Source organism: Spermophilus citellus, assembly GCF_964194105.1.
Source record: "Spermophilus citellus genome assembly, chromosome: 1".
In the NCBI taxonomy this organism is placed as follows: Eukaryota; Metazoa; Chordata; class Mammalia; order Rodentia; family Sciuridae; genus Spermophilus; species Spermophilus citellus.
The window spans coordinates 233,811,956-233,836,929 of NC_138182.1; the positions used below are offsets into that span (position 1 = coordinate 233,811,956).

Below are 24,974 nucleotides of genomic sequence, written 5' to 3' on the forward strand. Positions count from 1 at the left end.
ATTCAAACTTCGGTCTGACAAACATACATAAAAAAGCCCTTGTTGGTACAGATTTCATGGGCAGCAATGGAAAAGGGACTGTTAATTGATGGACATCCTTGTTTTAGTTCTTACCAACCAGGCTACTGTTTGAAGGTACCCTTGTTAACAATCCTCTGCACACCTGAAAAATAATAACTGGACACTAAACCTTGTCATAAAACATTTCCATAATTCCCTAAAGACTGTGTGGCTTTGGGCTTCCTCCATGTTCTTTTAAAACTTCAGTGACACCATCCAACAGGATCACCAGGTGTCAGTGTTCCCATTCTGGTTGTAATATCAATGGAAAACGATTACAGTCCTGTACTTGGTACCCCTGTCCCTTTTTACAGTATCTCTTACATACACAAGCCTTTCTGGTGGTAATAATGTCTTCCATATAATCTGAATATTTTGGGTGATGAAAACCAAGCATAGCATGGAAAAATAACATAATCCAAATAATCCTTTGGCGTTCTAGATTGCTGCAGAATGATGATGACTAGAAATTAACAGATGCAATGCAATGTCAAGCCCAATCTGAGTTTTATTAACAAGTGACAATTATTATAACTTCATCAGGAATGAAAGAAGACATATAAAACCAGAACAGAAATTCCTCTCCCACCACAAAGAATTAGGTTCCTGATAAGCACCAAGAAAGGTGAACTTGAAATTGGTGAAATTAATAGTTTGGGAGCAAGAGTAGAGTAACAGGAACCGAAGAGGTTAGGATAAACCTTGAAAAGCCCCTGTAAATATTTGAAATTGCATACATTGCAATAAATAATTAAAATTTCATAAACAAGGGCAAACAAATTCTAGAAAAAATACCTTTCATACACTTTAAGTATAATGATATTAACTGCTGTATCATTTCTCTGAGCAACACATACTTCTTTAGATTCACATATCATTGTGACTCTGACACACTTAAACTGACTTTGCCTAGTTACAGATAAAATAAGATCTAAGAAGCTACAGTTCACCTAAACCTTGTTCTCCATGAAAATGTTCATCCCTAGGAGCTAGCTGTGAATCCAAAGAGGCAGAGAAGCATGAATAATTCAAGATGGATGAGGAGTGTTTAGGGTAACCCTTTACTTACCCTACACAGCTGTGTGGAGTGGGTCCCCTCCACAGGAACAAGTATATGATTTCAGTTCTGCCACACAATTTTATTCTCTTTGCTTTACCTTCCCCAAAAGTCCACAATTGCACCTCCTACAGCAGCCTTGCCCACCCAGCTTCCTCCCATATACCACATTGTATCAGAGAATCATTTCATTGCTAAAAAGAGAGTGAACCCAGAGAGCTGTAGAAAGGCAGTTCTCTACTATCTCACAGTTTTGAAAACACAAAGAAAAAAAAATGTATATCTATCAGGGAATTCTTTATTCCTTGAGATTAAAAAATGTCAAACTTCCTTATCATTCCTCATATCATGTCCTGCACATTGATAAACTTCTGATCTGTCCACATCCATTGTTTTATCCATTCACAGTCATATATACACACCACTAGCCTAAATGCAATGAATGACAATTAAAGCTGAAGATTAATCCTTTCTGGAAGGCCAAAGAATTGCTCTCTGGTGTCAGCTTCATTGAGTTTATCAGAACTACACTTCTTAACTGGTACCAGAAGGCCCTTTTCTTTGTTTTCTACCCACCTCCTGAAACAATGGTAAAAAGCCATGAGGTAATCAAAACAGTTTTACTGCCAAGATGTTGCTGTTGTTGCAAGTGTTATCTGGCAGAAAATGGCCCTGACCAACATCAACTATGATATTGGGAAGCACAGGTTTGGTGAACAAGGGAGCAGCTTAAGAGGACATAGTTTCACTCTTCTCTTTCAGTTCATATACAAGATGCCTTAGGGGAAAGATGCTCCAGGGCACAACAGGCCAGTTCTTCTTTTAAGTCTTGGGAAGAAATATGCTTTTCTTTCTTCTCCTGGACTGGCCTTTCCTCTTCGATACACTATCCTGTACAGGGTAGTGATTGGAGAGGGTCACTCTTTGGATTAGGTATAACTGCATATAATTGTTAACCCAAATAAGTAACTCAAACAAAATAGCTTAATGCTTTCTTATGTTAACAAGACTCAGAAGCGACAAGTCTAGGGCTGCTTGGGTGACTACCAAATCATGACACTTAAGAGACTTGTGCCTTTTAGTTCCACCTCCCTTGGTAGGTCCTGTCTACCCCTCTTGTTCATAGGCCCATGTGGCTGTTGGGTCCCTATTCAACACAAGTGCATTCCTAACAGGAAGAAAGAAGTAGAAGAAAAGAAAAAGGATCTCTATCAGCTGGGTTTTCCTGAAACAAGTTCTGCTTACATCTCACCCCAGAACATAGTACCCTAACTATATCCAGCTTTGAGGGAGAGATCCTGGTAGGGATGGTCTTTTCAGTTTAGTATATTATCATTCCGCAAAAATCAGAGTTTTATCATTAAGACAGAAGTGGGGCATAAGTAGTAGATATGCAGGGCTGGGGGTGTGGCTCAAGAGGTAGCGCGCTCGCCTGGCATGCCTGCAGTCCAGGTTCGATCCTCAGCACCATATACAAAGATGTTGTGTCTGCCAAAAACTAAAAAAATAAATATTAAAAATTCTCTCTCTTTAAAAAAAAAAAGAAAAAATGCTCCCTAACTGTTTACTCTTATTATTCTAAAAATAGTAGATATGCAGCTGGATGTCTCTGCCATTGCTCAGATGATTTAGTCTGGGGCATAAGCAGTCTCTCCTCCACCTCAGGGGGATCCTCGAGGAATCTCAGTTTCCAGCCTTGATCAGTCACCAGGGAGAGTCCATTGGCATGTGGGGCAATAGCTTTCCAACAGAGATGGGCACACTTGCTCAAAAGCATACATCTGCAGGGCTCCCAAAGCACCTACTATGGAAGAAGAAGACAAGTGGTGAGGACCTCTAGTCCCGATCAATTCCATCTCTCCAGTTCATATGAACAAGGTATAACACTTTGCTCTGTAGGTGCAGCTAGAAGTTTCAGATGCCAGACCACATTCTCAGAGAAACATGGCATAAATAGTGGGGAGCTTTCCAGGTTTACCCACACAGGCCGATTGCACAGGTAATGTAGTAGAAATAATATTCATTTGCCATCATCTAAAGTAGAATTGATTGAATTTCAATAGATTAGTCTTTGCTCTAATGAGGTGTGGCAAAGAGCCTGGAGAGAAGGGAAAAGAAATAGTAGCAAGGAGAGACTCATATTTTTTTCCTTGCCTTGTAGATTGGCAAATGCACTTTCAACGGTTCTCTCCCCAACAAATAAGTTGGTTTATTCCCAGGTTCTTCCACAGTCCTTTCCTTCACTATCAGTGTAGCTATGGAGGACATTCCAAAGAATTCGGTTAAAAAAGGTCGGTAAGAAACATGCCATGGACCAGAACAAGCTCAACTGAGGTAATACCTAATGGCACGTGGGATAAGTCCTCCAGACTTCAGCATGTACATGAAGGGTAGGATGAATTGTGTCTCCCAAAAGACGAAGCTCTACCTCCCAGGAACTTGGAATGTGACCTTATTTGGAAATAGGGTCTTTTACAGATGGAATTAAGATGGCGTCATTAGGGTGAAGCCTTAATTTAATATGATCATGTACTCAGAAGGTGAAATTGGCACACAGAGACAAATGTACACAAAGATGAAATGCCATGTAAAGATGAAGGCAGAGATAGATGAATGTTTCTATAAGCCAAAGAAGGCCAAAGATTGCCAGTAAACCAGCAGAAGTTGAACTGTGGTCTGTGGAGTATACATTCCTGTTCTTACTAAATTGTTTGGAATGGGCTCCACATCTTCACCAATAGCAAGAAAGGTAGGAAACCAATTTTCCTTCACAATCCTCAGAAGAAATCTATCCTGCTAACACCAATATCTCAGGCTTCTACCCTCCAGGATGTAAGACAATACATTTCTGGTGTTTAAGCCACCCAGGTTGTAGTATTTTGTTACAGTAATTCTGGAACATTAATACAAAGGGTGGATAGAGCATTCCTATCTCCTTTCTGGGTACATCTAGCACATTGCCTCTTTCCTCTCAGGCATCCACATCTTTGTATGTGCCTCACTACCATCTCTGTCTTTGTCTCAAGCTAATTTTCAAGCCCCATGATTTTCAGTCACTGTTACTTACATACTCGGGACTCCAACCACAGAGCTTCCAGGGGTAGCTCCAGGAATATTTGTCAATGGTCAGGTGGACAGTTAGAGGCAACCATGGGGTTTCCACTCTGACAAGGATCCTCTACCACCAAGACCAAGATCATGAGAAGTCAGTAAATTGCCTAACCTTGTTCCAAAGTCTCTGCATGTACTATAACCATAGAGACATGCAGGTGCCGATGGCTTATGTAGAAATGGAAACTGAAAGAAGAGTTAAGTGATTATGCATCAGAAGGTATAGCTGCTCACTGCTGATGATTCAAAAAGTTCAAGCATCTGAGTGGATTCTGCACATCAACGTCTCTTGAATACAATTCTGATTCCGTAAGACCTCTCTATCCTTTCATTATTTCTCCTACTCAACTTGCCAATAGGATCTGTCTGGCAGAGGTTGAAAAACTAGAAAAGAAAAAAAAATCTTTTAATGATAACAATGGAGTGTAGAAATCTCAATTCCATGCCTATCCACTCTCCATCTTTTATTTATTTTTTTTTAATAAAAGAACCTGGAAAAGAAATAAAATAATGAACATCTACCTGTACAACTACCCTACCTAATGAATCAAACAGAAAACATAGCCAAAGGCCCCTGGCACCCCTACCCAATCTCAGTTTCCCTCTCTCCCCCTAGAGGTTAACACTAATGTGGATTTCATGTTTATTATTTTCAAGCATAGTTTTATACTTTTACTACAAAGATATTGTACCTCAAGTGATAGGGTTTCTTAGCCACAGTTCAGTTACTTTTTTTAATATTTATTTTTTAGTTTTAGGTGGACACAATATCTCTATTTTATTTTTATGTGGTGCTGAGGATTGAACCCAGGGCCTCATGCATGCTAGGCAAGCGCTCTACCACTTGAGCCACATCCCCAGCCCCAGTTCAGTTACTTTTTGTTTTTTTCAACTGTCTTCTTTCTCTAACCTAACAACAACAACAACAACAACAACAATTCACGCCACAAGAGCAATTGAAAAAGTTTAGTTTTATTCTTATCAAATAATATCTATTTTTCACCTGTGTTATCTCCAGTCCCAGCAAAGCTGTGAATCAGGGACTTCCAGCAAACCGAATGGGAGAGACACTTTACACAGGTATCAACTTCTAGTATTCCTCAATTCATAAAAGTGAATGGAAGACTACATTGCCTATGCTTTCAAAAATTTTCCTTGACTAAAAACCCCAAATGGATAATTCATAATTCCATCTATCAATCTTATCTGTTCTAATAAAAGGTTTGATTTTTTTAAAAAAAAAGATTGTATGGTAGATCATGCCTATAATCCCAGTGACCCAAGAAAATCGCCGAGTTCAGGACCAGCCTGGGAAAATTAGTGAGACCCTCAGCAACTTAGTGAGACTCTGTCTCAAAATAAAAAATAAACTAGGGATGTAGATCATTGGTAGAGTACTCTTAGATTCAATCCCTAATACAAAAAAAAAGCAACTTAATTGAAGAATTCAATAATTAAACTGCTCATTTAACAAATGGGTTAGTCCATGAGAATGCAAAGTGGTAAGGAACATGTATAATTTCAAATCACACAAAATAATGTTCTACAAGCATTTGTGGGTCACCAGTTACATTACATGCATGGTTCCAGGCACAGAGGATACAGCAAAGACCCTTGCCCTTAGGGAGCTTCCATGCCAACAGGATAGTCTGTGCAAACTTACATTAAAGATATGTCCTCTCAGAAACCCTCCATGATCAACAAGTCACAGCTTGACAAGAATGGCTGCAGTACTGGTTTCTTGGGAAATCTCACAAGGCCCCAATTGTTACAGCAAAACAAAGAAAATCTGTTCTATACCCTGGATGAATGTAGCATCTCTGCTGACTCCTGGAATCTATTAAAATGTATTTTTCAGAGTCATTCGTAAAAGCTTTCCTCAACCTATAAACAAATACCATCTAAAGCCAAAGGGAAAAAAAAATGTTCTCACTTAGAATTTCATAAAATGAATTACTGAAAGTAAGGAAGCACCTCAGCGCCCTCCATGACTACTCATGACCACGAGAAACAGTCCACCACTTTCCTGTTAATATCAGATGACAGCAAATTTGTGGGCAAGCAAGCAAGGTGTTTGCCTCAGGTACGACTGATCACTTCCAGAAAGCACTTCCCAGCTGGAAGGAAAACTCACACCAAGAATCAGTCATCATCAAATAACAAGGATTTAGAGGAAAACAACTTGAAAACCATACAATAAAAATGCTTGTGGGACTGTCTCTGCATGGTTAGATGATGAGTAAAAACAATCATATTCATTGCATTACTGTATTTTTCTACAATGAACATAATCAGAAGAAATGATTAATACCTTATGATCTTAGGATTTTCATAGTAAAGTTAAATGCCTCCCCACTTCTTAAATACTGAGACTCTGACAGTGGAAGTATGCAAAGGAAAAATCATATAATGCACCAAAGGCAGTAATGAAAGCTAAATTACCTGCTTTTAAAACTGTCTTTTCCCTCAGTGATAAGATCTAGGGTAATTTTGAAAACATTTCTTCCTAACTGTGTTCTCTAGCTTCTCTAGTCCTCCTCAATGATTACCTACATGATTGATAGAAAAAATTATTCAAATTACTATTTTATACAAGGACAAGTTAGACCTAGTATATTAAAATATCATGTATTCTACATTGCTACTCAAAAGATAGGCCAAAATAATAGGGATACATGTATCAATTTATTCTCCAACACAATTTCTTAGAAATGCCTTCAGGTTTGAATTACTTCCTTCTTTCCAAGGATCCACAGAAGTTCAGAGAGGTCAAAATGTATAAACTCTTCTTGAAATTAGCTATTTCAGTGGAAATTGCCAGGTGCCAGGTTCCCGGCCATCTCTGCTCTGCAAGCCCAACAGCAGCACATCTGATGAGGCGGGGGAGAGATGGTAACGGAGAAAATGGAAGAGCCTTGTGCTTTGGTTTTTAAACCCCTATCACATGCTGTTCATTGCAGGATTAAAGTGTTTCCTGATGAAGGGGGAAAAAAAAAAACAACTAAACACAAGGCCAGCTAATACTTTCATGATGGTTTTTCAAGTTCTTCTTAAGATGAGCTTTTTCTTCCTTTGGCTGCAAAGCCCATTTCTGATGCTAGGTTATGAAAGCAGAGAACAATTTGTCACTTCTATGAATTCCTGTACCTACAAGGCCAAGTTTCATCAGCCCTCCACTAAACAACTTGAAAAATATGACTGTGTTCTTAGGTTAAGGTCAGGGTGCAGGGTTACACACACAGGCAGGATGATTTCTACAGCAGACACAAAAAAGCCAAGGCTCCAGCATCCACTCAATAGAGCCATTTACACTGTAGAGAGAAGGGTAAGCTGCCGCTCTGAGGCACGAGACAGTGGACTCTTTGGAGTTTCAAGACCATGCAGATCTAGGACCCCAATTAAAACACAAGAAAGAAAAAAAAATTTGATATGAGACACAACCCCACAAAGTATGCACAACCCTTACTTGCTCAAGACACCTTCATTTTGTAGGCTCCTGGTGCAGACACCTGACTCTATTGTCTTTGGCCACCCTCTAAAGATGGGAGAATGAGATTCTCTAATATTAACATACCCCAAGAGAACAATTCTTTCTGTTAGACTCACATTGGGGTATGGAAGCCTTCAACTACCTGGCATTTCTTTTAATCAGTTACACTGCTTTTAGGCTCTTTTTACAAAGCCATCTGGCTTTGCAGACATCAATACAAAGACTATGAAAACCCCACTTTTTATTGTGGACCTACAATGGGGAGCAATCCACTTCAAAGTGTGTTAAGCTCCCAGAGAGTCTGCATTGTTCAGGCCTCCAAGGAGCCTGGCCATCTAGGAGATAAAAGGATTCTTCTGAAAGTTCCATGTAAAAGAAAATATTTGTTCAGTCCCAGTGTCCCTACAAATGTGATCTTATGCTCCACAGTTGGAAGCCTGAGCAGATGAAAATGAAGGGGCCTTAACAGAAATGGTAGAGATCTGGTCAGATAAATTGGAGGTGGGCAGACATGTGCAGCCCTAAATTAGAGAATGCTGAGGTGCCCTCCTTCCTGTGAATATCCTACTCATTCTCACAACATTTTCCACACCTCAGGAATGGCATTAAGTAGAAACGCTTTGACTTTTTTTTTTCTCACTACTGAATACAACTGCAATTATATTTAAAATATCTTTACTTTCTATCATTTTAACAGATTCACTTTTGAAGTTTTCTATTCATGCATTTCAATAGCCCTATTCCTTTCTAAGAGATAGTATGTTGGCCTTTAACGAATGCAATACTGAGAGAGAGACTAATTTTTTTTTTTTTGCAAGTAGCTATTTCATTCATTAGAATTTGAATGCTAGCAGAAATGACAGCAGAAAACAGAGGAGACTGACATTTAAACATTCAGATGCATAAAAATATTATAGGGATTAATAGCAAGGGTCAAATTTAATGTGCCATTTTAAAAGGCAGTCCTTTGACATGACTCAACCTGAAAGTCCAGTGCAGCTGGGGGTACATATCACTATCTCACAATAGGTTTCCCAAAAGATAGAGGCAGCAATTTCTCTTTAAGGCACAGAGAATAGGGGTCACTGACTACTGACCCAGAGGCTTTATCCAAATAAATGAAGCAATCTTGACTCATTTCTTAATGGCAAGAAGACCTGCAGAAGACAAGTGCTCAGGTAACAATTATGACTGATTTATAATTTCTGCAATAAGCCTGGGGAAAGGGTGAATCCTCAGGCCAAAAGAACTACATCTTCCCTGGGGATGCTACTTGTTAGCCCTGACAAGATCTGTTTAAAATTTAAGCAATATGGAAGTCAATGCTGGCAATGGATCTCCAGCATCAATACTTTGCTAACTCCTGAGTACAGAAGTCTTAACATATTCTAGTAGTAGACTAAGCAAAATACCTCCGGAGGTACATCCAAATGTTTTCTGGTCAACACAGCATCACCTGCACTTGTTTAGTATCTTTATGTTAGACTCAGCCTCTAACACAACCTTGGTTTTCGCTTTTGAAAAAAGAAATATAGGTATTAGATTTTTTTAGATAGATAGATATAAATTATACACACACACACACACTTTTTTTCCCCCAGTTTGGGGCATCCCCCATCCTCCATTCCTTAAATCCTGTGAGCATTATTTTTATTATTCTAGTGCCTATAGCTTCCCAACTTATCACTTTGTGTCCTCTGTTCATGAGTGGATTTTTGGACATCTTGTCCAGGTCAACAAATACTGGCTTCAGTAAAAGTAAACCCCATGGCCACAGTATTGCATGGGGACTCCTAAAGTCACTCCCCACCCTCTCCAAGAGTTTTATGTTGTTTGGCAAAAACAGAGGTTCTCTACCCTAATTCAATAATTCTTTTAGGGTGTTAAGTAGTGGGAGATCCCTGGAACAAATTAAATGGTTAAACATTTAATGGTAAAAGTTAAAAAAAAAAACCCTTGGATATTTTTTCTCTTATGACACTATATATTATTACTTTTTTACTATGATATTAAATTTCTGGGGAGTCTACCTACCTTATAGGACAATTTTAAGATTAACAATGTAGAATTTACACAGATATATACATATAATCATATTTGAGATGTGCTGTAATTATATCTTTTTATATTTATGTTTATCAACTGTCAATTTTGATGATGATTAAAACTTGGGTTCAGAAAACACACCTTGAGTTGATGAAAACACAGTTAATGTGGAAACATGAGAAGCCTTTTATTTAGCACAGTTTGCATCATTTGTCATCTTTGCGTATTTCATGATTGACTATTGGATTTGGTGGCTATAATTACCATTTCTTCTTTGCCGTTTATGTTTTCACCAATACTCAATAGAGATTCCTTCAATTTGGTAAATCTGTCCTTTACAGCCTGCACTCCAGACATTACTTAAAGAAGCCTTGATCTTTAGCAAAAAGCAGATCAGAAAACAATAAACTTATGTCTATCTCAACCACAGACAGCATCCAGTTATGATCAAAAAAAAAAAAAAAGACCTGGTACCCTTTAATGGGAAGTAATCATAGAGACCAAAACTGGGGTCCATGAAGTGCCTTCTGAATAGTTCCACATAAGTATGAGATAGGAGATAGGGAGTAACCCTTCATCATCACCTTTAGAGCAGAGCAGAAAACTATATTTGGTTTTCTTTCTTCGTTTTGTTTTTGGAGAGTGGAGGGGGATACTGGGGATTGAACTCAGGGGCATTTCACCACTGAGCCACATCCCCAGCCCTATTTTGAATTTTATATAGAGAGGTTTCACTTTAATATAGAGAGTTTCTTAGCGCCTTGCTTTTGCTGAGGCTGACTTTGAACACGAGATCCTTCTGTCTTAGCCTCCCAAGCTACATATATTGCATTCATGCATGGGCTATGTTTGGTTTTGACTTGGTAAAGATCCTAAGTTCAATAGACAGTTTTGATATAACTAACTTTATTGTCCTTTTTTGGTCTTACTGTTAGTAATTCAATTTCCCTCACTTTTCTAAATTATGATCTTAAATAATTACATATATGCAAAAAATTCTATACCCATCTATTTATTTGAATTTTACTACCATTAAAATTATAGGAATCTCAGTTTTTGAGACATAATTGTATTTTATCCATATGCCATTCAGTACTAATCATAATACATTAATATTTCACCCTTTCATTTTTGGTAACAGAAAAACTAATGAGTTTTTCTACTGAATCAAATAAACACAGGCAGGACCTATATGGGGATATTTCTGTATTTCCTTAAGCAAATAAATATTTTTGGATTGGGTTATATCTCAGTGGTAGAATATTTAGCATGAGCAAAGACCTGAGTTTGACTTCAGCATAAAAAAAAAAGAAAGAAGAGATATAGACCTCACGTTTTGTTTATGTATACATTCATCTGTAAGCTAACATTACCATTATTTTAAACACAAGCAACTTTAGTGTCTAGCTCCAATAATTCAAATACCTTTAGGAAACACAAAGGTATTTATTACTTTAATATTGTACCAGGTAAAGTTTCAAAAAAATCAATCAAATATGTCAGTATTCATGAATGCAAGTGAGTTAACATCATATTAATATATACTAAAAGTTAAGAATTGTAAAAAACATCAAATATTACAGAACTTTCTCTAAAATTTCAAGTGTGACAATTTTTGAAGTCCATAGCATACTCTAAGCTTAAAAACAATCAAATCATAAAAGATTCCCAATACTTGGTTTATTATGAACTACAGTGATAGTTCTTGTTTACATTATATTTACACAGCCCTCAGCCAATCTAGATATGAGTATATTTCATAGTTTGGTATACCAAAAGAAATACAAATTATTTATTTATTATATTCACTGGAAACAAGCTTTAATGCAATGATTCATTTCATGGACAGATTAAAATATTATGTCTGTAATCCCACTTCTGTACCTTGGAGTAATTATACAATTAGAATAGACATGAAGACCACATTTGAACAAATAAAACTGATAAAAAATAATCCTCAGTAAAATCATCAATAAATATTTTTCCAATTATCAACATGGGTAAAGAGGTCCCATACTGAGAAATATTAATTTTGGATTCTTTTAACTGTGTAGTATTGTATTACCTTTCATGTTAAAACGATTTATGATAAAATTCCTGCAATTTTAAATTTTAGAATTAAACTAAAATATGGAAAATAAAAAATAAATGGCAAAAAACAGTCATGTAAAGTATGAAAAGAAGAGTAGTGAATGAGAACTTACCAGACATGACAAGTCACTAGAAAGCCACCGTATTCAAAACAGAATGGTGTAGGAACAGAAATAGACAGATAGGGATGAGAATAGACAATCCAGAAATAGATACAATAACATGTGGCATCTTTACATGAGACCAGGGTAACATTTCAATCCCAGGAAAAATAAAGATTCTTATATAACAAGTAGGACTTAAATAACTGGTTATCCATCTAGGAAAGAAAAAGAATCCTATCTCATATCATGTACGAAGCTTAAAATCAGAGTAAAACAGAATGTTCTTTAAAAATTGGAGAAAAAAACTTAAGAGAATGTTTATCTGACCTTGAGGTAGATGGTACCACCCTGAGCACGACAGAAAACTCAGAAGCAATACAGGAAAAGAAGACGTGCTTGATTAAACAATAATTAACAGGTTTCATTTAGCAAAAGATTACAAACCAGAGATAAAAACCACAAAGATATAGTTGCAATCATACAACAAAGAATTAATATTTCTAAAATACAAGAGTTCCTAGAAATTGAAAATGGAAAAATGGGCTTTTAAAATGAACATGAAATGAAAAAGAGAGAAAATTCATAGACAATACCCACTGAAAATATATTTAGCATTAGTGATAGAAAAGGAGATGGAAATTAAAATAATCATTAGAGATAATAAGATTAGCAAGAATTACAAAGGGCAGTGGCATCCAGTGCTGGTGAGAATGTAGGAAATGGGCACTCTTACGTGTGAAGGTGATTTGCTATTCCTATGGGTAAAGTAAGCTAGCAATATCTATTAAAATTAAAAATACACATACCGTTTGACCAAGCAATTCCACTTCTGGGAATCTATCCTATAGGAAAAAAAAGGACCAGCACGTAAGGATATAGGTACAAAGATGTTGATTGTAGCATTGTTTGTTGTGGGGTGGGAAATGGGGAGGAAAGGGAGGTACTGAAAATAATATGAATGTCCATTAATAAAGAAACAATAACATGGAATGTAATATATGTATCATGTAAAATATTACATAATCATTAAAATTAATAGGATAAATCTCTATCTAGGGACTTAGAAGATTGATAAAATCAAAAAAGCAAATTGAAGAGTGAGTGCTTAACATTTTTGTTAGGACAGGCAGCAGCCATGACTGCAACAAGACAATGTGTGCAGACACAGTTGCCTGGACATGGAGCAGGAAACTGAAAGACACGGACCAGCAGAACAATGGCCACCTAAGATGATGAATGGACACAGGGGTTGAAAGGGATGGGGACTTTTTCTTCCACTCTGTAACTTTGTGCTAGTTCACTAGTTACTAAAAGCACAATGATTAATTAAACAATTTTCCAAACTAAATTTAAAAAAATCAGCTTGGATTAGTGGAAGTAGAGTACTAGAATTTCCAAACATTCATCTTTAGTAAAACAGTAGCAAATGAACAAATCTTTGTAATGACAGTCTCACGACCATGACTGTGTTCATTTATGGTAACTTGCCCAGTATCTATTTTCTCTCTCCCCAGTGTATATCAGCCACATGTTCAGGTAGGATTGACAACACTTCATTTCTAAGGATTCCTAATTGGTTTACACTACTGCTCTCCATAGGAAATATAATTCCAAGTTACTTACATGGTCTTAAATTTTCTGGTAGTCACATTTAAGAACTTTTAAAAGAAACAGACGAATATAGTCTTTATATTTTTTTATCTAACCCAATATATCCAAAATTATCATTTAAATATGAAATTAATATAAGGATTATTAATGAGATATTTCACATTCTATTTTCCCATCTCAATTTAGACTAGTCATATTGCATGAGCTCAATAGCTACATGTGCCTAGTGACTACTGTGCTGGATAGCAGAGGCCTGAGCTAATGAGAGTAACATTATAAACATTGCCAGGCTCATGGCTGGACAAAGAAATTAAAATGGTCCAATCAACAAGAAACCCATGAAAATAGAAAGAGACAAATTCTCTCCCAGTGAAAGTGAACAAGAAAAAAGAGTAACCTTGGGAACTGCCGTCAGATGTCCATGGAAGGAAGCCTGCAGAGGGAGAAAGGAGAGCCAGGGTCCTCTATGATAGCCCTGACCTTCTGGATCAATCCCCACACATGAAGCCTGGTGTAAAAAGTCATATTGGCTGGTGAATTTCCTTTATTTTTTTCCAGTCACTTTGGGTTAGGTTTCCTATCACTGGTAATCAAAAGCAGACTAGTTGATAACCCCAAGGACATTGCCATTCATTCTCTTCTTAAGTGAACTAACTCAGACGTTCCAAATTCCTTCCATTTATTTGTAGTCAAGGTATTCTTTTGTTAAAAGAATTCTAGTTCTATTTAATAGCATGTTTTAAGAATCTTCCAAAAACACTGCCAAAGGGGAGTCTCACAGCAATTCCTGGCCATCCAGGTAACTTTCTGCCATCACTACACAAGAGAACATTTTTTTTTTCCTCTGGGACTCAGTGCACTTATGTGATCTCAGACAACCAGTGAACACTCACTCTCATTCCACCTTTGATTCTTCTCTTTCCTCTCTGGACCAGGGCCTTGGACTTTGGCATTACTGACATTTGGGGCAGATGATTCTTTGTTGGTGTGGGAGTAGAGGTTCCCTGTATGTTATTGGGTAGTGAGCAGTATCTCTGCATCTTCCAAATGGAAAAGAAACCCTGTAACACCCCAATAATTCCACCAAATAAAATGTCTCCAGAAATTGTCAAATGTCACCTTTCAGAGCAACATCACCCTGAGTTGAGACCCACTGCTCTAGATTAATATTCTGGTCAAGTGTGCAACAGGCCTTCATTGCTTTATATAATTTGGTCCTTAGAGTTTAATGCCACACTCTCCAAGCCCAGCACAACCACCTCCTCAGGCAGTGGCCTTCTCCCAAGCCCCTGAGCATCTCCTGGTCTCCCTTCCTCCTCCACTAACTTTTTGATTCCAGGTTCTCCACTGCAGTTCTTTCCAGAAGAAATGTGGGTAGTTCTCTCAAATTCCAACTAGAAATAATTCCCTGAGCTGCTTCTACAACCACCCACCCAACCATTCCCTTAGGCTTTTCTGAGAGGGCTTTCTAACAGAGAATGAACTCCTTTCTGGTCACTCATTTCTCATATTGGTCTCCCCAGTGTGGGTTATTCATTTACACCAAAAGTACCCTGTGGAGGCAGTCCTGTCCCCATCTCTCCATACTGTAGCCACTGACACGCTATTCTCTCCAATCCATTTCTAGGCTACAGTTTCATCAGAATTACTCATCAACTCTTCACAGTTCCTCAAATTGATCTGTAATTCAGTGCAATTCCAAAAAAGAAAAAAAGAAAAAAAAAACATCCCCCTAGGCTTTTTATACTAGCTGACAAAACTGATTCTAAAGTAAAAGAACATACTATAGTGAAAACAATGGGGGGAAGATGTAGGAAGTTAGAAGATCCTCACTACTATTATCAAGACTTATATCAATCCACAATAATCCAAGCAGCGTGGCAATGGTATAAGGACAAACAGACAAAGAACAAAATGGAATAGAAAGCCTGTGGGTGCACACACATGGGGACACTGAGCTTTGACAAAGATACAGGGCAATTCAGTGGGCAAAGGATAGTTTGTTCGACAATTGGTTCTTGGGCAATTAGATACTTATATGTAAAAACACGAATTTTGATCCATATTTCACTCCACATACAAAAAATGACTCATAATTAGTCATTAGTCTAAATGCAAACTCTAAAACTTCTGAAAGAAAACACAGGAGAAAGCCTTTGCACCCTTGGATTATGCAAAGATGACTTAACACCAAAGCATTTAAAGAACAAGTCAATAAATTAGAACAAAATTAAAAACTCTTGTTTCTCAACAGATCCTACAAAGAGAATAAAAACACAAGCCACAGGACAGGAGAAAATATTGATAGATCATTTCCATGACTTGGGCATCTCTTATCCAAAATTCTTGCAACTTTTTAAGTGTTTCAGATTTCAGAGCATTTTGGAGTTCAAATTTTTGTATTAGAGTTCAACCTATAAATCAACCAGATTTATTTATAAAGACCAAAAGGATATGCAACTCAAATGCCCATCAGCAAGTGAACAAACTGTAGCACAACCATTCAATATAGCAATAAAAAGTAATGAATTATTGTTAACATATGCCACAAAAATTAATTTCAAGTCTTACATTAAACCACAATAATCCAGTGTAAAAAGAACCTGATGCCGATTGGAAGGAGTCAGATCAAAAAACAAATAAAAATAAATAGAGGTGGTACTGTTCCAATTACTTATTTAAATAAATACAAACCTTTAGGGATGGCAGGCATTGGTAGTTGCTTGGTTGGGGTACATGGTGAAGGAAAACTTATAGGAGATATATGAATATACATACATACACTATGTGTATAACATATTATTTATACAACAATAATGTATAAATATAAAATAATAATATATAAACATAAATTACATGTACTTAAAATATGTATTATCTTGCTGGAGGTGGTAGTTTTATAGGTGTATACATGTCAGAATATATCAAATTATGCACTTCAAATTATGCATGGTTTATTGTATGCCAATGATGCCTCAATAAAACTGGCTTTTAAAGGGAAAAAACTGCAATGTTAACTGGTAGAGCAGGGAAGGTGATAGTGCTCTTGGGACATTGGTTCATGCTACATGGAATTCCATGAGAGGAAGCATTGTGTGGGGGTGGCGAGTTGTTTTGTTGTGTTATATTCTGCTCTGGGCTAAAAGAAACAGATCTCACAGTTCTTGGGATGTTAACAGAGTACAGCCTAGGTGATGTTAAACAGTAGATATGGTGTGTGCTGAGTGGAAGACTAGACAGAGGCTTATGAAGTACCCCATTGAACTATCTTTGCTTCAGTCCTCCTTTCAAATACTTGAAAAGACAGCCATCACCATCTTTGCCATGGTCCTAAAGATTCCAGGCAATCTCTTTAAGAAGGAAAAAAAAAAAAGTAAATAGGGGGAAAAAAAAAAGAATGAGCTAAGTGGCCTGAACTCTCAAAGATAATAATTAAGTAATATGCTTTTATCCATATGTTTGACAACAGTATTTTCCCTGTGATTCCATCAGAATCAACTGCATTTACATACAAATTAATACCTTGGAAGCACACCTAAAAAAGCTGCCATTGTTCCCCTAAGACATGAAACCTGTATACTGATCTATTAATTTCATTTCAATATGTAATGTCAAGTTCATTTTTAAAACATACCTCATTGCTTCTAGGTGCTTCTTTAATCCACAAGGACTGTTTTTAGCATTTAAACTAATTTACCCTAGACATAAAAAAAAAACCTTCTGCTTATTCTTGCAGATAATTGATTCTTGATTTGTTAAGATAATAAACACTATGCTTGATACCTTGAATTACAAAACCCCTGGTGAACTCATTCATGTGCCCCATGCAAAACAAATACTAGTGTTTACTACATTGGCAGAAAGGCCCCAGGGAGCAGGGAAAAGACACAAAATTCTCCTTCCAGTGGCCCTGCTGTCTAGCCTAGTGGGAAGGTCCCAGCTTCCCCTCACAAAAAAAAAACATTAGCACTTTTTCTGCAGCAGGTACACGTGGAAGTCACGTGGTGCCAACCCCCAAAGCAAATGCCCTCTTCAGTCTCTTAAAAAATAAATCAAAAAGATAACCTCTGCCTCTAAGCTGACTTCTCTAAGTAAAAGCACAAACCACCGCTGCCCATAACTGCTGCCCATAACAATGACAGACTGCCAAGGAAAACCCAGGAACAATAAGGCACTCAGAGCTAATGTCACCACTAGGTTAATCCCATGCATCTCTAAGACACACAGGAAGTTAGAAGTAACTTTTTTTCCTTCACAATAAAGAACATAAAGGTTATGCTAAACTAATAGTTTCTAATAAAGTAAGAATATTTTCATGTAAGTATCTCTAAAATATCCAAACACTTCTTGAAAAAAATATTTCATATTTCTATAACACAGGCATTTAAGATCTTTCCCTCCATATCATACATGTATAAATTTATTATTACAATCTTCACTCTAAAAAAGACATTAAAATATGTCCTTCTAGGTCAAATTCATGCCACCCATTTATGTCCACCTACAAATCAAATTCATAAACTATAATTAGTCATTTCTTTTTTCCTTTCAGACAATTGTGTTGAAAGAACTATCTGCCTAGCATCTCCTAGGGGTGAGAGCCAAAAGTTCTCTGGATGATGTGTGATGTGAAGCAAAGCTCAGATGGTCACCGAGAAGGGAAGAATTATGGAGTTATTGGTATGTTCCACAGGCGTGTCTCATGTTACAACATATAACATTTTGGACCTCATCCAAAAAAAGGAGACTTTACAAAACAACATGTTAAAAGACAATGTATGTGTCTTTAGGATGAAAGAAATGACACCCCCAAAACCTCAGAAGGTAAGATTCCCACTGCAGTAAAGCAAAAAATGAAAAGAAAAAAAAGAGTAACCTTAAAACACATTAATTTCTTTTGCAGCTGCTTAGGTCTGACAGTCTGCCACCACCAAAAGTAAGAGAGAAGGGTGTTGAAGTTCCAGGAGTTGTTGTGACAGAGGGACCCAAGGACACTAAGAGAAACACAATTGCCTCTCCTGTCAGGGCCAAGGAGCATCCAACTTACTACCATGCAATGTGGGTAAACAGAGGGCAATACAGAACTCAGCTGCTGCTCACATGTCTAACTGGATGATGGATATATTTGGGGGTTGCCAGTTGCTGCAGCTGGGACAATTGTACCCCCATCACTAGTCTCTTTATTATTCTGAGGTATGCTTTGCTCCTGGCAGTGGTAGGTGAGTGACTCAAGGTTTTCCTATGCACTAAGTAGAAGCTTTTAAGAATTGGCCTTGTTTTCCAAAAAAGTTCAAAGAAATTGTGACAAGGATGGTAAAGTCAAACATGCTTTCTGAAGCTTATCTTTTATTTGGTCCATACCATGGATGTCACTGCTAAAATTCATGTCTTTCTAGAACTAAATGTCTACACCCCCTTATTGCCACCCATGTTTGTGACTGGAGCATATTGATCTGAAGAAGAAACATTGCTCCAGTCCCTGGTGGTCAGGAACCCTAAATCCTCATCATGGTTGAAAATCAGTCCACTATCTGACCAAAGCAGGTCCCAAATCCTGAGCTCTCAGTTATTCATTTATCAAATAAAGCTATTTTAAATCAGATTTCTCCTAAGGTTTCTTTTAGTTCTATAATCCTATGATTGAAATATTCCATATGGACAGCTATAATGCCCCACATCATTCTCATCAACACTTTTCTGCTCTAAAACAGAGTTTCAAGAAGTGACCTATATACTATGCTGAAAAGTGAACGATTATTCTAGAAGGGCCATTGAACACAGGGATTTCATTCCCCCACATCCTGATGATACAGAGCCACAATATGTATAGGTCTGTCTCTGTTGCACATGTAGAAACTTCTATATCAGGGTTTATGATCACAGGATAGAGTGAAAGATTAACCCAGGGATATGAAGTCAACTCCCCCTTTAACACCTCTCCTTGGAAAGCAGAATAGCCCCTTAGTAAGAGCTATTCAAATGATCTGGTGTTAAAGAAACTGCCCAGTCTACACTGTGGTCTTTTGTCTAACTCAGTAAGACAGAATTTGGAGGAAGAAGGAACAAGGTATAATCCCTAATATGTTTTAACAAAACACACGGTGTTTCCTGCATGCAGGCACTATTATAACCATGTTAGAAATATTAATTGATCTTCTAAACAATTCCTGAATATAACAGTATGTTCACTTTACCAATGAGGAAACCAGGACACATGGAAGTTAAGTACCATTTGAAGTCACATACTTGATTAAGTGGCAGAGAGAGGATTCAAAACTGGGCAGTGTGCCCTGAGTCCACACTCTGGACGGCTACCCAGGGATTCTCTACAGATTTGCAGACTGGAGAAGGTGGCTTTCAGTGAGAAAACACACATATTTACCTGTCCCAGTGGGCAATTCTGTATAGGTCTTACTACAAAGAATTTCTCACTGAAAAACCTTCCCCCAAATCCTGCTGGATTTGGACTTGCTAAAAAGTTATCCTAGTGAATATGAAATGGGTATTTTCTTTCATGTTTTTAGGACCCCCAACACTTCCAAACCTCCTGAAGCTCACCTAAGAACAGTAGTTCTCAAATGAAAGTGTCATTTTAGATTTATCTTGAGAATCAGTTAAAAGTACACGGGCATCCATAGTGCCCCCCCCCCATTCTATCTATCTCTTACACACACACACAGAGAGAGAGAGAGAAAGAGAGAGAGAGAGAGAGAGAGAGAGAGAGAGAGAGAGAGAGAGAGATTGATTTGGATCTGCACTCTTCAGTGTTTTTTTGAAATGCATACCTATTTCAAAAAATCTAAACCTCCCCTAGGGTAACCTAACCCTCTCCACTAGTTCTTCCTCTTATTTTCAAAGGTAAAAATATCAATCCTACATTGTTTCCATCTCCCAAATCTCCTTCCTCACTATTTCACAGAAGATAAGTGCATGTGTGATAAGAAATGATGCAAATACATGCCAAATACCAAACTGGCTACTCCATGAATATATAAATGCAATTGACATTCTTCCCAGTCTGAAATCCTCTCTTTACTCTCAGGATATATTACACCGTTCTCTTTTTATATAAACATGCCACTTTAAATGCTAATTCAGATGCAACACTCAATTTTTTCTTCGTTTTGTTTTTGGGTTTCTAACATTCAAAATGACACTGGATTTCTTGTGGCTTTGAGAATACATATTTTGAATTCTTGCTTCAATATTTGTGGGGGTGGGAAGGTAGAAAGCGCTAAGCAGAAAATACATTTATTTTAAAAGTTATCCAAATGTGGCTTATATGTCCTTTATTTTGCTTGAATTAAACTCTTTCCCTCTCTCTCAGGAAATGTTGCCTTCACCTTACTGAAAATCTCATAAATCTATTTCACATCAGTTGTAAAACCAAGGTGATTTCCTCTCCTTACATTTTGGAAATAACCTCATTTTACTCAAACTACTTTTCTAAATAGCCAGTCAAGGCATTATGCTCTGAATATACCATATCTGAATTGAACTTTTTTTTTAAGTACACAAAACTATGCACAATTACATTAACCCAAGCTTCTTCAATTACATATAAGATTACTTCCTATCTTCCTATCTAGCTTCAAAATAAGGAATTCAACCTTAGAAACTTTCTAATTTAATGCAAGCAATTCAGTATATCTACCATATAACAAATCTGTCTCAAAGGTCCAACAGGCTCAGCTCCACCCAGAGTTTCTTTTGACTGCCAGGTTCCTCTCTCTATGGTCCTAACCGTTCTTTGACAATACTGTCTCCCTCTGCTGATCACTCTCATCTTTCTACCCATCTCTAAACACTCTTACACCCATCCAAGAAAGGCAAAATTAGAAATGAGTTAAATCAGTTCATAATTCATGAAGCACAATGGTTCTCAACACCTACTCTACTCTCTGGTAGCCTTGTATCTGGACAGTACACCAGAAGTCTCCCGTTAATGAACAGTCTTCTCTGTGCTCAAAGGTATGGTTGCTACAGTGAGGTACCAAGGAAAACATCCTCAAGATCCAAGCAAATGGATTTCTGGCACTGGGATGTGTGACACTGCAGTAGGTGCAATTATTAAGATCGACAGCCCCTTTATGGAAGTGAGATGGGCTTCCCAGCAGGCCTACCACATGATAGACAATATGGACACCTACCATACTTTCTCCATGGCCAGCCCTAGTGGACACCAACCACTTTCTAAATAATGGATAAAAAGGTGAATAGACAAGAAACATAAACACTATTGAAAGGAATACTGTTACAAGATGCTGGCATTGTTGCTAGATCAAGACATTAAGATGAGCCAAGACTCATCTTGTTTCCAGTAATTTAAATACTTCCAGCAATTCCTCAGCATGCAGAGACATATTTTTCCAGGACTGCTATGCACATGATGAGGTGCTTTTGCTTTGGGTTCCTGCTGCTGGATACCCATTAAGAATCTTTAAAGTATATATGGCCAAAGAACATAAGGCCAAGAAGTCACCTAAGTGTCAATCATTGCTTCCGCTAAAGAAATGAATAATCGCAGAAACTTTTATAGATCACAGACCTAGAAACAATGCACTGAGGCTCATAATTAAACAAGGTAGAAGAAATACCATTTTAAGTACAGGGAGAATCTATTGCTAAGAATAGACAGTACAATTTCCTTCTTCTCTGTGTAGAGAAATCTGTAAGACCATTAAAAAGCAGTACGGGAGGAGACGAGGGAGCTAGCATAACCAATTTCCTGCTCCTCTCTCTGGGGTATAAAAGCTACCAAGAAACTCTAGGGAATTCAAAAAAGAAGAAGCAGTCTCTGTCCTGGAGAGCTGTTTATTTGGGCAATTAACAGACACAAAGGAGTCCTTTAAAAATAAGCAGCTGCTGCCAGGGACACCTTGGTTTTGTTTCTAGCCATCCATTAGGTCATATCTTGGGCTTTTTTTTTTTTTTTCATTTTTCCACTCTTTTTTTCCCTTTCTGCCTAAACGAAAACTCTTCCCAGAGAGTTTTCCACTTAGAAATGTCATTTGAGGACTTAAGTTCTAAATATGGGGAAAACCTCAATAAAAGACCCATGATACTAATGCACTTTTATATAAACAGACTGTTCAGATTAGTTATTGACAACATCAAAATCATGTCAAGGGTGTTTCTGTGTCCCACACTGAATATAAACCACAAAGAACCTGGCATCTGCCAAACAGCCATAGAATCATGGTCTCTCTTCACAGAGCAGGCTTAGGGGCAGGCTAGACAGAAAAAGCACAGCACCATCACTGCTCCAGGCTCCCCATGTGGTGGGAGATACAGTCTTGTGTCCATTACACAAACAGCCACACAGGGTAAGTTACATAGTGGGTTCCTTGCTGAGTACAAAAGACAGTCAAAGTCAGGCTAAAAATCCAGAGCAACAAATCCAGTTCAGAAGCTAAATGTTATATGATTACATATGCAGTTATCTCAATTGCCTCCCCTCCCCTACCTGCAGTTAGTATTATAATGAGGCATTTCAAGAGTACCAGAATTTATCCTTATATTTTTTTTTTCCAGTGATGTTTTGCCATTAACCAATAGGTGGCTACTGCAGCAGATCTTCCAATTGTTATAAAATTGCACTCGTTGGGGCCGATGTTCAGCAAGAGACAAAAGCAAACCAAAAACCCTCAGGAAACAAAATGCAGGTTTGGTATATTCTCTTATTCAAAGCAGATTTTTTTTATATAATTTTTCTTCAAATCAATTTTTAAATCTGTGTAAATACTTGGCTAAAACAGCTTGAATTCTACTTTTATAATATCACTGAGTAGTTTATATAAAACATTTCAATACAAAAACAAAGACGGTAAAATATAAAATATACAAATACACATGTGCACACAATTACTTCAATGATACATAAAACTCCCTGTAGAGCCACTCAACTCCCATTTCAATCCTTTTCTGCACTAGTAAATAACCTTTATTATAAACTTGCTTTCCATGCCTGTTTTTACACTTTTACTATAAATGTTCTTACAAACAACACAATATATTTTTCTGCATCTTTTTAAATTTTACAATGCTAATGCTATCTTGCCTGTGGAATTTTCATTGTGTTTTTGATAATCATATCTGTTGATACAGACACTACAATCCTTTTACCTGTAGTATAGTACTTCTTTGAATAGCTCTATCATGATTTTGACAGGTTGCTGGGAGGAGAGGAGCAAAGAGTGTGATAACTTTAGCTCCAAGAAGAATGAGAGGAAAAATGCTGGAAGAATATGGGATCAAAAGCGTTGGTGAGGGCTGGGGTTGTGACTCAGGAGAAGAATGCTCACCTAGCATGTGAGAGGCCCTGGGCTCAATCCTCAGCACCACATAAAAAATAAATAAAATAAAGGTATTGTGTCCAACTACAACTAAAGTGTGTGTGTGTGTGTGTGTGTGTGTGTGTGTGTGTGTGTAAAGCTGTGGTGAAGAGAAATTCTTTGAATGGAAAAATTAAAGCAAAAAAATCTAGGATCCTTAGGGCAGAGTTAAAAGTCTGGAGCCCAAAGATGGAGAGGATTTGGAAAGCCTGGGAAAACTGATCTGAAGTTACTTGCCATACCAGGCCTGAAAGCAGTTCCTTGAATTTTCTTTTTCATTACTTTCTTTTACTATTAAAAAAAAGGAGGTTGCAATAATCGCCTTTGCCACCTTTTCACATGTATGTAAGACAAGAGAGCCTTCAAGTTATTTCGTTCAAAATGACTGTAAATTGAAAATTAGGAAGAATCTGGATTATATTTTTCTAGACAGATTATAAGTTGCTTTTTCATACTTTTAAGCAATAATAAAAAGCATATTTTCTGTGTTCTTTTATTTTTGAAAGCTTTAAGTATATGTTTATCTATAATTGTGGACATAAAAATGATCTTTAAGTGTATGCTAAACAATACTCAAATGTTTTCAACAAATCTAACAGACCTTGCAAATTATGTAATGATGCAAATGCTATTTAAAAATATCAACCCTTCAAGACACACAAATTGGAAGCAGATCACCAAAACAAGGTACCTCCTTCAAAAAGCCCAGCCTCTCTGAAGGTACACATCCTCTGACAAGTTCAATGACATCACCATGTATCTAAAAACAAATGAGGGCTGTACTATACTGTGATGTTGCTCATTGCTAAACATGACTCAACAGAACAGCAGCCCCAAAACACCTTCTGGGAGAAGGCATAGTAAGATTTTGAAATTATTCGTGCAGGAGGCATTTGGGCAGTAAATAAGCTGAGAAAGTGTTAAAGGGACTTATAACCAGGTACCATGATGTTGGCTAATATTGTTACCTGATAAAGATACACTTGTGCCCTTCTTCATTAGATTTATTTTAAAATCACTCCTAAAATTATTTTAAGAACTATTTTTTTTTCTCAAAGTCCTAAAAGAAC

The 24,974-nt window shown here is 37.2% G+C and overlaps 1 protein-coding gene across 11 annotated transcripts in view; it reads right to left on the reverse strand.

Moving 5' to 3' along the window:
* The window catches only part of MAST4 (microtubule associated serine/threonine kinase family member 4), a gene marked incomplete at its 5' end in the record, with an annotated part of 570,488 nt that overhangs the window by 235,505 nt on the left and 310,009 nt on the right, over window positions 1-24,974 (reverse strand). For 6 of the 11 annotated variants that reach the window (XM_081294779.1, XM_081294781.1, XM_081294772.1 and 3 more), the window contains one exon: window positions 12,766-12,801. The exons of the other annotated variants lie outside the window; for them this stretch is intronic. In XM_081294779.1, coding sequence (XP_081150905.1) covers window positions 12,766-12,801 — 36 coding nt within the window. The remainder of the gene's footprint in view (window positions 1-12,765; window positions 12,802-24,974) is intronic. 11 annotated transcript variants of the gene reach the window in all.